This window comes from Equus przewalskii, unplaced genomic scaffold (genome assembly GCF_037783145.1).
Source record: "Equus przewalskii isolate Varuska unplaced genomic scaffold, EquPr2 ChrUn-10, whole genome shotgun sequence".
Classification (NCBI taxonomy): Eukaryota; Metazoa; Chordata; class Mammalia; order Perissodactyla; family Equidae; genus Equus; species Equus przewalskii.
Window position 1 is genome coordinate 2,089,231 of NW_027228747.1, and position 13,394 is coordinate 2,102,624.

The window sequence follows — 13,394 nt, forward strand, 5'->3', positions numbered from 1 at the left end:
ATACTGCATGATTTCAATCATATAGGGATGATATGTAAACACATAGATATATAGAACAGATCAGCGGTTACCAGAAGGGAAGGGGGTTGGGGGCTGAGTGAAAGGGGTAAGGGGGCACATATGGATGGCAATGGATAAAAGCCAGAGTAGTGGCAGTAAGCACGAAGCAGTCTATACATAAACTGATAAATAATAAGGTATGCTGGAAATGACCCAATGTTATAAACTATTGTGGTCTCAGGAAAATAATTAGAAAAAGGAGAGGTATACACTGTGGAGGTGAGAGGATAGTGTGGCAAGATGAGGGGGTACAGAGGAATTAAGGAAAAGACAGAGAAAGAACACGCAAGTATACGTTCAAAATTACTGTCTTTTAAAGCTCTAAATCCTGTTTGGAAAGAGAGTGTGAGAAAGCAAATATGCAGGACCAGCCTAAGTCCCTATTTTCTCCTGCTCTTCAGATATTGGTGCTCTGACCCTCTGAATGATTATAGCTGATGCTGTGGTCCCAGTGGATTCCATGAGGCCCACTTTGGTACAGATATATAAAGGCGGCAGTTTTATGCCCTCAAATTGTAGGAGCAAAGCAGTGAACACAGCATTCTGGAGGTCACCATTTGATTGACCGTTTCTAGGGTTTTTTTATGGGATGGCTATTGTGCCAATCTGCTGCCTTATCTCAGTCCCTTTTAGAAGAAGAAAAGGAGAGAAGATGAGCAAGCCATGGATCCGAGGGAAATACAGTAAAGAAAGGACTTGGGTTGAAGAGAAAGTTGTCTCCTGGTAGTCAGGCTCTTTCCAACCCAGCACATACAGCAAGATGGCAACCATCCAAAGTGGAACCGAGCAGGCAGTTCTATGACTCAGGGAAGGTGGAAGATAGGAGGGGTCTTCTTCCCCAATCAAGAGAGAGGGCCTTGGACCACCAGTTAGGGAATCGCCTAAGTCTCCCCCTGCCATAAGTCCCCGACACTGAGAGCTAAGGCCGGACCTTGTGAGTCATGAGCACCTAATCCAGAGAGGAGATCCTGGTTCAGGAGATTTCCTGTTTCCAGTGCCCCTGTCAGGCCAGTTCTGGATGGATTTGCATTTTGTTTGGGAAATTCTGGGACAGCCCAGTTTTTGGCAGTTGCACTTCGCCCTGGGCTGGGCGTCAAGCCCTATAAAGAGGTGCTCTGCTGCACGACTGTCATCCTCCTGGTACTCGAGTCCTGACTTCCTTTGGAGAACGTGGTGAGTGTGATTTCTTCCGTTGATCTGTTTTGTGGTGCTCTCAGATGTTGAATTTAGTGTGGAGACAGCTAGTTTGTTGAGTCCATAGGTATGATGGTGGGTTTGATGCTACTTCGTTATTGGAAGCTTAACCTTGGAGCACAATGATATCCTGTCTTGACTCGTGTTTTTGTAGCTTTTTTGACATCGTGTATGGAAAAGAAATTCATAGCAAAGGTTTGAGATGAAGAAGAGGAAAGACCGAAGTATTTTTCTCTATCTCTTTGATTTCCCTTTCCTCCCGCTGGGGTTTCCGAGGCTTAGTAGGTGTGAGGCCCTCGCATTTTTCCTGCTGGCCATTTGCTCTGTACCTAGGTCAACCTATGGGGACCTCAGAAGAGATCCCGATGATAGCAATTGCTTGTGAGTTTTCCCAGGATTTCAGAACTTATGACGGCCTTTCATGAAGATGTTCTTCTCATTAGGAAAACATGATTTAGTTCTATCAGAGACATTTTCATTGAGAAAATGATATGAGAAAAAGGAGGGTTTTCTCAGGCCAGATCAAACAATTGGCTGAAGAGGAAGCAGGGTTGCGGAGGGTGCAAATGAGGGAGTTGAGAGATGAAAGCCCAATCTTGGGAATGGGAGAGGGAACATCTCCTGCTATTCTATCAGCCGCGGTTTCTCTCTCTGGAGGAGTCCCTTCTTGCGAACACTGTCTCTAATTTCTTTCAGCTCTGAAGACTCCAGAAAGATGTCTTCTCAACAGCAGCAGTGCAAGCAGCCCTGCCAGCCCCCTCCTGTGTGCCCACCTAAGTGCCCAGAGCCGTGCCCGCCCCCAAAATGCCCTGAGCCGTGCCCACCCCCACAGAGGCAGCAGAAATGCCCTCCTGTGCAACCTCCTCCACCATGCCAGCAGAAGTGCCCACCCAAGAGCAAGTAACAGCTTCAGCAGCATCAGGATCTGGAAAAGAGAAGGACCATTGGCTCGCCTGCTTCCACAGCTCCACCTTCACCTTCTCTTCCGAGCCTATCATGGTGGCAGAAGCGACTCCTCCACCCTTCAGCCTGTAAAATGCCTGTGTGACTCCTGACAGCAAAAGGGTTCCTTCCTGAGGCTGTCACACTGCTCCTCTCCGGGAGGGAGCTGAGGAAGGGCATCCTCAGCTGTGCCAGCATCCCAGAGCTTCAGGAGGAAGAGCAGCAGCTCTCTTCCTGGGTGCCAGCAGGGGATGCTCTTGATGTCTTCTGTGTCTGTCTGTCACCGGGGCAGGGGTTTGTATCACCTGGCGATTGTTCCTTTTCTTCCATTTCCTGAATAAAGTGCCATTTCTTGGGATGGGATGTTGTCTTTCTTTCAAAAGGTGCTTGTTTGCAATATCCTATCATCCGTTTGGGTTTCTTTCTATCCTTCTTTGTCTTAAGCCTCAGGTCTCACATTCAGTGTTCTCTGAATTTTGGAGCGCTACCTAACATTCTTTCAAGCTCCTATCAGATTCAGGTTATTTCCCTTAATTACCGCCTGACTGATTTTAGGAACAAAGTGTTTAATTCCTCAAGATTTCAATCTCTCTGCTACGAAGTGGGGAAAATCCTATTTACATTACCCACTTTTCTCAAGCATGAGATTGAATGGTAATTTAGTTGTCCCAACGCCTGGCACATCTTAGCACTCAGTATGTCATCAGATCGTCCTTGTGTCCATCCTCATCATCAACAGCCTCATGACCACCCTCACCATCACCACAACCTCCACGTTTGCTGCAGCTGCAACGTGCAAGTGCAAAATGCAGAACCAGGATAGGAAACAAGAAGATTCCTACAGTCCATTACTCTCTCGTACTCTGCTGTTCTCCTTCTTTTCTGTTTCACTTTATTTTTTATGTGATGTTGCAGATGAAGAGCTTTTGGGGAGAAGCGGAGTATTCTGCATAGAATCATAGTAGTTCTGAACTCTTGGGGAGCACCGAACGAAGGGGGTAATCAGGCTTCCTTCAAGAGGAAGGGCTGCCTCCTCTCCTCGCGAACCCCCCGCTCTTCTTCCTCCAACCACGCACCAAAATTCAGGGTCATGTCACATATGCTCTCCTCCAAAACTCCTTTCTTGGATGCTCTGATCCCATGTTTGAAGAGTATTGGGGTTTACATGGTTGCTTAGATTTGCGTAATTACTGTTGCAATGCAGCTTCTTTGCGCAGGGCTGAGCCTACCAGACAGGTCAGCTGTGGAAGGAGAGCTATGTTCTATCAATGGTGTTCCTGTGTTGCTAAGTGTGCGCACGCTGAAGAGTTAGTTGAAATCACACACACACACACACACACACCCCTTACCCCTTGAGAAATACAGCATTATTTTCAAAACAACAAAGTCTTCCTATTAAATCATAGTGTGCTTTGTCCTATTGAATCTTAAGAAGGTCTTCCTCTCGGTCCATTCTCCACTCCAAAGCTCGAAGTAACAGACTCCAAGAAGATGGAGCTGCAGATGGAAGGAGAGTCCCAGATTACTGCTCAGCCTGCATCAGATTGCACCATGAGTGAAAATTAACCCTGTTATTTGAGGTGGTTTCTACTGTAGCTGGGGTTTTTTGTTGTCATAGAGAAATGGGTCGTAGTGGAATGCTACCCCAACAAACCTCCACTCTGTGGCCTAGACTGAGGAGTCTGCAGGTGCTTGGCAAGGAAATAGGTACTGGAAAGTGTAAATATGCTTTTCATATCAAATATGTAACTATGATAGATGTTCATCAAAGGCAAACCTTTGCTGAAATGGCAACTTGATAGCGCGTCTAACTGTTGGTTATTTGTAGTGTTCAACACGGTATTTCAACAGGCTTACATTCAGGAAATCCTTGCTTACTTTGCAAGCCAAAATCAAAAGAAAAGAATAGAGCCCAGAAATTCAAAGTCTGGTAGAATTAGAAGAGCAAGCGCTCGTGAGCCCCAACAGTGAGAGATGAGAGGAGAAATGGTTTTGACCTTGAAGTTCACTCTCAGTTGACTGGAACAACACAGAAAAGACGTAGAAGTGTGTAGTCTTTCCACCCATTATGCCGGATAGTCTCAGGTAGCTCAATTCGGTTCCGAGGAAGGCAGTAAAAGCAATCAGAGCTGAGAAGGACTTCTAGGAAAGGGCCTGAGTGTGGTTACTAGATCACAGAAACTACTGGAGGAATGACAGGTATCAGACGCCTAGTAAGTTTTTGAGGGAGTTGATGACTATCCAAACTATGAGCCAAGACTCAAAAGACTTTTATTCTTCAAAAAGAAAACAACTCTCCAGCTCTCGTCTCCCACTTTCCACTCCACCCATTTCTGACGTGCTCAACGGAGGTAACGAAAGAGCATCACATCTGGGCGGTGAACAAATGGGCCACAGAGAATAGTGGATGTGGGATTCTCTCCCAGAGAATTGTATCAGAACATGACCAAGGCAAGGAGAAGAAGGAATAGTGAGCTTCCCCAACTTAATTTCCCCTTTGCATGATAGTTGTTCTCTTTCATCTTTCCCACAGCTTTCTCAAGAGATAATTCACAAACAAAATTGCATATATTTAAGTTGTACAAAGTGATGATTTGACATATGCGTATTTCGTGAAATGATTGCCACAATCAGGTTAATTAACACATTCCTCATCTCACATATTTACCAATTGTGCGTGTGTGTGTGTGTGTGCATTCGCGTGCTTGCGTGTGATGAGAGCTCTTAAGGTGTACTCTCTTATGAAATATCTAGTGTCCAGAACAGAATTATTAACCCCAGCCACCAGGCATTACAATACACCCCCAGAGCTTATTTATTTCATCACTGAAGACTTGTACCCTTTGGGCAACCTCTGTGCATCTCCCCTACCCCTCTGATCCTGACAGCCACCATTCTACTCTCTGTTTCTGTGAGTCCAACTCTTGTAGATTCTCCAAATAAGTGATGTCACTCAGCATTTGTCTTTCTCTGTATGGTTAATTTCTCTGCATGATGTCCTCTAGGTTCACCCATGTCGTTGAAAATGGCAAGATTTCATTTTTCTCCATGGCTCGGGTGTATCCCATTATATATGTGTATATATTTATGTACAATTATAGGCACACACCCCCCCACACACACATTGTCTTTTTCCATTCATCTGTCCATGGATAATTAGCTTGTCTCCATATCTTGGCTGTATGAAAAATGCTGCAATGATCATGGGAGTGCTGATGTCTTATCTAGATACAATCTCATGTCCTTCAGATATATGCCCAAAAGTAGGATTGCTGGATGATATGGTAGTTCTGTTTGTACTTTGTTGAGGAACTTCCACACTGTTTTCCATAGTGGATGGTCCAATTTACATTTCCCTAAACCGTGTACAGGGTTCCCTTTCTCCACATCCTTCTCAGCACTTGTTATTTGTTGTGTTTTTGATAATAGCCATTCTAATAGGTATGAGCTGATGTCTCGCTGTGGTTTTGACTTGCATTTCTCTGCTGATTAGCAATGTTAAGCACCTTTTCATGCACCTGTTGACCATTTGTATGTCTGTGGGGAAATATCTGTTCAGCACCTTTGCCTATTATTTACTAACATTATTTGATTTTTTCTTTTTTTTTTGCTATTGACTTGTATAAGTACCTCACAGACTTTGGACATTAACCCTTATCAGACATAAAGTTTGCAAATATTTACCCTCCTCCTGTAGATTGCCCATTCATCTTGTTGATGGCTTCCTTTGCTGTGCAAGAGCCTTTAATTTCTATTCTATCCAGTTTCATTGAGATAGTTATGACACATAACACTGTGCCAGTATGAGATGTCCAATATAACGATCTGATACATGTGTATATTGTGAAATGATTGACACAATAAAGTGAGTTTTCACCTCCATTACCTCACATAGTTACGGCTATTTGCATGTGTGGTGAAAACCTTGAATATGTACTCTCTTAGTAACTTTCAGATTTACAACACAGCGTTGCTAACCAGGATCAGCATGCTGTCCAGTACATTCCTATGGCTTATTCATCTTGAAACTGCAAATCTGTACCCTTTGACCACTTTCACCCAATTACCATGTTTCCTTACACACCCACCCCAACCCCTGCCGTGCTCTCCTTGGAAACCACCAATCCACTCGTCAGTTCTCTGAGTTAGTTTTTGCTTTAGGTTCAACATACAGGTGACATCAGGCATGATTTGTTTTTCCCGCCTGACAAATTTCACTCAGCAAATTCCCTCCAGGTTCATCCTTGTTGTCACAAATGGTAGGATTTCCTTATTTGTTACAATGGAACAATATGCCATTATATCTGTCAATCAATCCACCTGTCATTCTATCTATCTATCTGTCATCCATCTATCTTTGTATCACATTTTCTTTATCCTGTCCTCCACTAATGGACGCTGAGGTTGTTTCCATGTCTTGGCTCTTGTGAGTAATGCTGCTGTGCACCCAAGAGTGCAGATGCTCTTCGACGTGGTGGTTTCCTTTCCTTCAGATAGACAGCCAGAAGTTGGTTTGCTGGATGCTATGGTTGTTCTGTTTGTCGTTTTCTTAGGAACCTCCATACTGTTTTCCCTAGTGGTCATACCAATTTGCAGTCTCACCAACAATGTACAAGAGTCCCCTCTTCTACTCATCCTCGCCGACACTTGTTACCTCTTACCTGTCTGAGAATAGCCACTCTGATGGTGCGAGGTGCTTTCTCATGGTGGTTTTGATTTGCATTGCTCTGGTGATTGGTGATGTTCAGCCCCTTTTCGTTTCTATTGAGTTGTATAAGTTCCATGCATATTCTGGAAACTAACTTCTGATTGGATCGTGGTTTGCAAATATTTTCTCCCAACTTGCAGGCTGCATGTTCATAATGTTACTCGTTTCTTTTGCTGTGCAGAAACTCTTCTGTGTGTTTAATTTTACTTGTTTATCTGTTAATTCTTACTTTTGTTGATCGTCCTTTTGGTGTCCTATCCATAAAATCATTGCCAAGACAAATGTGAAGGGGATTTCCCCAGTTTTTTTCTAGGAGTTTTATGATTTCCAGTGTTAACATTTAAATCTTTAATCCCTTTGGAGTTAATTTTTGGGAATAATATATGATAGGGGTCCAGCTGTGCTCTTTTGCATGCAGCTGTCCAGTCTTCCGAACACCATATACTAATGTGATCCTCCTTTCCCCATTCTATGCTCTGGGTCCCCTGATCAAAGATTAGTTGACTGTATATGCTTGGCTTGTGCCTGGTCTCTCTATTATGTTCGGGTGGTCCACCGTCTGTTTTTATGCCAATACCATACTTTTTGTTTACTGCAACTTCGCAGTTTAATTTGAAATCAGGAAGTGTGATGGCGCTAGGTGCGTTCCTCTTTCTCATGATTTCTTTGGCTATTTGATGTTTTCTGTGGTTCCATATGAATTTTAGGATTATTTTTTCTATTTTTGTGATAAACGTCAATGGAATTTGTAGGGATTGCATTGACCCTGTAGATTACTTTGGGCAGTATGAACATTTTAATGATATTAATTCTTCCAAACTTTGAACACTGGATGTCTTCCTATTTACTTGAGTCTTCCTCAATTGCTTTCATCCTGTCTTACCGTATCCAAGGTCCAGTTCTTTCACGTCCCTGATTGAATTTATCCCTAAATATTTTGTTTTTGATGGTACTGTAAATGGACTTGCTCTTAGTTTCCCTTTAATAGTTTCTTGTAAGTGTATAGAAACACCACTCACTTTTGTTTATTGAATTTGTCACTTTCCTGTCAAGTTGTTTATTAGTTCTGAGAGGTTCTTAGTGAGTTCCTCGGGTTTTCTCTAAGATTTACATAAGAGATATATAAGATTATGTCACTGGCAGGCTGAGACCATTTTCCTTTTCATTGCCAATTAGATCTTTTCATTACTTTTTCTTGCCTAATTGCTCTGTCCGGGATTTTCAGTACTATGTTGAAGAGTGGGGAGAGTGGGCACCCTTGAGTTGTTCCTAATCCTAAAGGAAAAGCTTTTTGATTTCACCATCGGGCATGCTATTATCTGTGGGCTTGTCAAATATGGCCTTTATTATGTTGAGCTACTTTCCGTCTCTACGTAATTCGTGGAGAGTTCCTATCATGAAAGGATGTTGAATTTTGTGAAATGCCTTTTCTGCATCCATTGAGTTGATCATATGATTTTTAGCCTTTGTTCTGCTAATGTGATATATCACATTTATTCATTTGTGTGTGAGGAGCTTTCCTTGCAGCGCAGGAAACAATGCACATGGACCATGGTGTATGATCTCTTTGATGTGCTGTGGAATTCTGTTTGCTAGTATCCTGAAGGAGTAATGGAGACTGAGCATTATACTCGGAAACAAAAGTAGAAGGCAGAAATTCAAGGGGGCTTGCAGTTGTCATTTCTCTAAGAATATCAGGAATATCCCAGCTTGCTTAATTCGTGCCTCTTTACCTCTATTTCTCCTTTGTTGTGTGGTAGTATTGTGATTTGAAGGGACTATATTCTTCAATGATATAAGACTTATAGTAGTACAATGTGAGATAAAACGTTGAGTCATGAGTTGGAGAAAATTTTCTTCTTTCATCTAATTTTTCTTATAGTAATGATTCATGGTAAAACTCTTAGCAAATGAGAGACTGGGGGTTTAGGATTGAACCTGGGCTTATCTGACTCTTAAAGTCCATAAAGTGAAGCTCTTTAGGCATGTAGATCAAAGATACACAGATAGACAGTTAGATAGATAGATTGACAGATCTGTGGTGTTTCTGTGTTTGTGTATTCTGTGTTCTCTATCTCAGGCCTCACATGTTGAAAATTAGGGCAAATTGATTGTTAGATGCCATTCTTTATCTTGTGGCAGCTGTTCATGTATCTGATCTTGAGGAACTCTGAGGGTTGTAGTTTACCTTAGCAACATAAAAAGTGACCCCAGCCTGACTTGTTTGGGGCACCAGATCTGCCATGACTTTGGTGCCTGCGTGGTTATGATTCACAGCATTTACGAGGGTTGTCCTCAGTGGGAGACTTTCCAGATGCAACCAAGAGTGGATTATCTGAAACTGGAATCCCATTTGAGTAGCTAATTCTCAAATTTTGGATGACAGAAATCAGACATTACTCTGAGAATTGATGTTCAGGTGGGGTGTGAAGTTATGGGGAGCGGTAAATAAGCTGCTGAGGAAAGGCGCTCCTCTTGGCACCCTGCAAGAGTCTAGGTGAGCCATTTGGTGATGACAATGTTTTCAGTCATGTGGCCTCAATGTGCTGAAGTGATGGTTCCACCCCTGCCAGGTCACGGCTGAATGACAATCTTTGTCAAAACCTCTTCCTTATGGAGAGCAACAATGACAGTTCTGGGAACCTAACCCATTCAACTGAGGGGATGTGATGCTAGATTGACTTAGGGATCCTTCATGTTCTGTAGCTTCGCTGCTGAGTCTTTCGCAAGTTTCGAGTGTCTCCTCTTCCTCCTACTCCTCATTTTCCGTTTCCCAGTACAAAACCACATTTCTTGGAAAGCTTCCTGATAATTTGGTCAAGACAATGAGCCTTGAGTCATGTCACTTTAAATGTTGAATACACAGCATTTAGTCATCCCCACTGACTGCAGGAAGGTTTAAAAAACATGTGAAAGGGCGACTCACTAAATACGTTGATGTCATCTCCTGAGTGATGGATATGTACCAAAAAGGACAGGTGAGAGAGAACTTGAAGCAACTCAAGTGCCCTGCAACTGAAGAATGGATAAAGAAGATGTGATAAATATACCACAGATATATATACATACACAAACACTCACACACACAACGGACTCCTACTCACCCACAAAAAACCAAAAGCATCTCATTTGCAACAACATGGATCTACCCTGAGTGCTTGATGTTAAGTGAAATAAACCAGGCAGAGCAAAACAAATACTGCATGTTTTCACTCACATAGGGAAGATATGCAAACACATGGATAAAGAGAACAGATTAGTGGTTACCAGAGGGGGAGGGGGTTGAGGGCTGACTGAAAGGGGTAAAGGGGCACATATGGATGGCAACGGATTAAATCCAGAGTAGTGGCGGTGAGCATGATGCAGTCTATAAAGAAACTGATGAACAATAAGGTATGCTGGAAATGACCCAATGTTATAAACCATTATGGTCTCAGTAAAACAATTAGAAAAAGGAGAGGTATACACTGTGGAGGTGAGAGGATAATGTGGCAAGATGAGGGGTCCAGAGGGCTTAAGGAAAAGACAGAGAAAGAGCATGCAAATATACTTAAAAAATCATTGTTTTAAAGCCCTAAATCCTGTTTGGAAAGAGAGTGTGAGAAAGCAAATATAGAGGATCAGCCTAAGTCCCTATTTTCTCCTGCTCTTCAGATATTGGTGCTCTGACCCTCTGAATGATGCTAGGTGATGCTGAGGTCCCTGTGGATTCCATGAGGCCCACTTTGGTACAGATATATAAAGGCCACCAGAAGCAGCTTTATGCCCTTGAATTGAAGGAGCAAAGCAGTGAACATAGCATTCTGGTGGTCATCATTTTACTGACTGTTTCTAAGGATAATTATGGGAAGGCCACTGCCACGATCACAGTCCCGTTTAGAAGAAGAAAAGGAGAGAAGATGAGCAAGCCATGGGTCTGAGGGAAATGCAGTGAAGGAAGGACTTGGGTTGAAGAGACAGGTGTCACCTGGTAGTCGGGCTCTTTTCAACCCAGCACATACAGCAAGATGGCAACCATCTAAAGTGGAACCAAGCAGGCAGCTTTATGATTCAGGAAAGGTGGAAGATAGGAGGGGTCCTCTGCCCCAATGAAGAGATATAGCCTTGGACCACCAGTTAGAGAATCCCCAATGTCTCCCGCTGCCATAAGTCACTGACACTGAGAGCTAAGGCTGGACCTTGTGAGTCATGAGCACCTAATCCAGAGAGGAGATCCTGGTTCAGGAGATTTCCTGTTTCCAGTGTCCCTGTCAGGCCAGTTCTGGATGGATTTGCATTTTGTTTGGGAAATTCTGGGGCAGGCCAGTTTTTGGCAGTTGCACTTTGCCCTGGGCTGGGCGTCAAGCCCTATAAAGAGGTGCTCTGCTGCACGACTGTCATCCTCCTGGTACTCGAGTCCCGACCTCCTTTGGAGAACGTGGTGAGTGTGATTTCTTCCGCTGATCTGTTTTGTGGTGCTCTCAGATATTGAATTTATTCTGGAGTCAGCAAGTTTGTTGAGTCCATAGGTATGATGGTGGGTTTGATGCTACTTAGGTGATGGAAGCTTAGCCTTGGGGCACAATAATATCCTGTCTTGACTTGTGTTTTGGTAGCTAGTTTGACATCCTATATGGAAAAGCAATTCATAGAAAGGTTTGATGTGAAGAAGAGGAAAGACCAAAGTATTTTTCTCTCTGCTCTGTCTCTTTGATTTCCCTTTCCTCCCGCTGGGGTTTCCAAGGCTTAGTAGGTATGAGGCCCTCGCATTTTCCTGCTGGCCATTTGCTCTGTACCTAGGTCAACCTATGGGGACCTCAGAAGAGATCCCAATGATAGTAATTGCTTGCGAGTTTTCCCAGGATTTCAGAACTTCTGATGGCCTTTCATGAAGATGTTCTTTTCATTAGGAAAACATGATTTGCTTCTATCAGAGATATTTTCCATGAAAAAATTATGTGAGGAAAGAGAGGGTTTTCTGAGGACTGATGAGGCAATTGGCTAAAGAGGAAGCAGGGTGGTGGAAGGCGCAAAAGAGGGAGTTGAGAGATTAAAGCCCAATCTTGGAAATGGGAGAGGGAACATCTCCTGGTATTCTATCAGCCGTGGTCTCTCTCTGGAGGAGTCCCTACTTGTGAACACTGTCTCTAATTTCTTTCAGCTCCGAAGACTCCAGAAAGATGTCTTCTCAACAGCAGCAGTGCAAGCAGCCCTGCCAGCCCCCTCCTGTGTGCCCACCTAAGTGCCCAGAGCCGTGCCCGCCCCCAAAGTGCCCAGAGCTGTACCCACCCCCACAGAGGCAGCAGAAATGCCCTCCTGTGCAACCTCCCCCACCATGCCAGCAGAAGTGCCCACCCAAGAGCAAGTAACAGCTTCAGCATCAACAGGATCTGGAAAAGAGAGGACCATTGGCTCGCCTGCTTCCACAGCTCCACCTTCACCTTCTCTTCTAAGCCTTCATGGTGGCAGAACCGGCTCCTCTAGCCTTCAGCCTGTAAAATGCCTGTGTGACTCCTGAGGGCAAAAGGGTTCCTTCCTGAGGCTGTCACGCTGCTCCTCTCCAGGAGGGAGCTGAGGAAGGGCATCCTCAGCTGTGCCAGCATCCCAGAGCTTCAGGAGGAAGAGCAGCAGGGGATGCTCCTGATGTCTTTTGTGTCTTTTGTTTCTTCCATTTCCTGAATAAAGTGACATTTCTTGTGATGGGATATTGTCTTTCTCTGAAAACCTGCTCATTGGCTATATCTTATTATCATTTGGTTTTCTTTCTTCCAAGACACAGGTCTCATATTCAGTGTTATCTGAATTTTGGGCCCCTACCAAATATTATTTCAATCTAATATCAAATCCATTTTATTTTCCTTAATTATTCTTTGATGATTTTAGGAACAAAGTATTTAATTCCTTAAGATTTCAATCTCTCTGTTACAAAGTAATGTAAATAAATCCTATTTACATTACCAACTTTTCTTAGGCTTGAGATTGAGTGGTAATTTAGTTGTCACAATGCCTGGCACATCTTAGCACTCGGTAAGGCATTAGGTCCTCCTTGTCTACATTATCATCAACAACCTCATGACCACCCTCACCATCACCACACCCTTCACATTTGTTGCAGCTGCAATGTACAAAGTCCAAAATACAGAACCAGGATAGGAAACAAGAAGATTCCAAACTGTATTACTCTCTCATATTCTGTTGTTCTCTTTCTTTTGTGATTCACTTTATTTCTTTTTGTGATGTTACAGATGAAGAACTTTTGGGGAGTAGCAGAGTATTCTGCATAAAATCATTGTAGTTCTGCACTTGTGGGGAGCCCAGAAGGAAGGGAAGTAATCAGGCTCCCTACAAGGGAAAGGACTGCCTCCTCTCCACGTGACCCACCTGCTCCTCTTATTCCAACAAAGCACCAACATTCAGAGTCCTCACATGTGTCTTCACCATGAAATTCTTCTCTTGAAGGCTCTACCCCCATGTAAGAAGGATATTGAGGTTAACATGTTTATTTAAATTT

General features: G+C 43.4%; 2 protein-coding genes across 3 annotated transcripts; both read left to right on the plus strand.

Moving 5' to 3' along the window:
* The first annotated feature begins 1,157 nt into the window (after positions 1-1,157).
* On the plus strand, positions 1,158-2,554 carry LOC103544546 (small proline-rich protein 2I-like). Of its 2 annotated transcripts, none has more exons than XM_070607543.1 (2): positions 1,158-1,233; positions 1,951-2,554. In XM_070607543.1, the coding sequence occupies exon 2, from the start codon at positions 1,970-1,972 to the stop codon at positions 2,156-2,158; it is 189 nt and encodes a 62-aa protein (XP_070463644.1). In that variant the 5' UTR covers positions 1,158-1,233; positions 1,951-1,969; the 3' UTR covers positions 2,159-2,554. The 2 variants fall into 2 exon arrangements, with proteins under 2 accessions (XP_070463644.1, XP_070463645.1); XM_070607544.1 differs by having other exon boundaries at positions 1,198-1,233; positions 1,959-2,554.
* An 8,687-nt stretch (positions 2,555-11,241) lies between these two features.
* LOC103544733 (small proline-rich protein 2I-like) lies at positions 11,242-12,583 on the plus strand. The gene is made up of 2 exons (XM_070607547.1): positions 11,242-11,324; positions 12,045-12,583. Exon 2 carries the CDS (start codon positions 12,064-12,066, stop codon positions 12,250-12,252), a length of 189 nt encoding a protein of 62 aa, XP_070463648.1. The 5' UTR covers positions 11,242-11,324; positions 12,045-12,063; the 3' UTR covers positions 12,253-12,583.
* Positions 12,584-13,394: the final 811 nt, after the last annotated feature.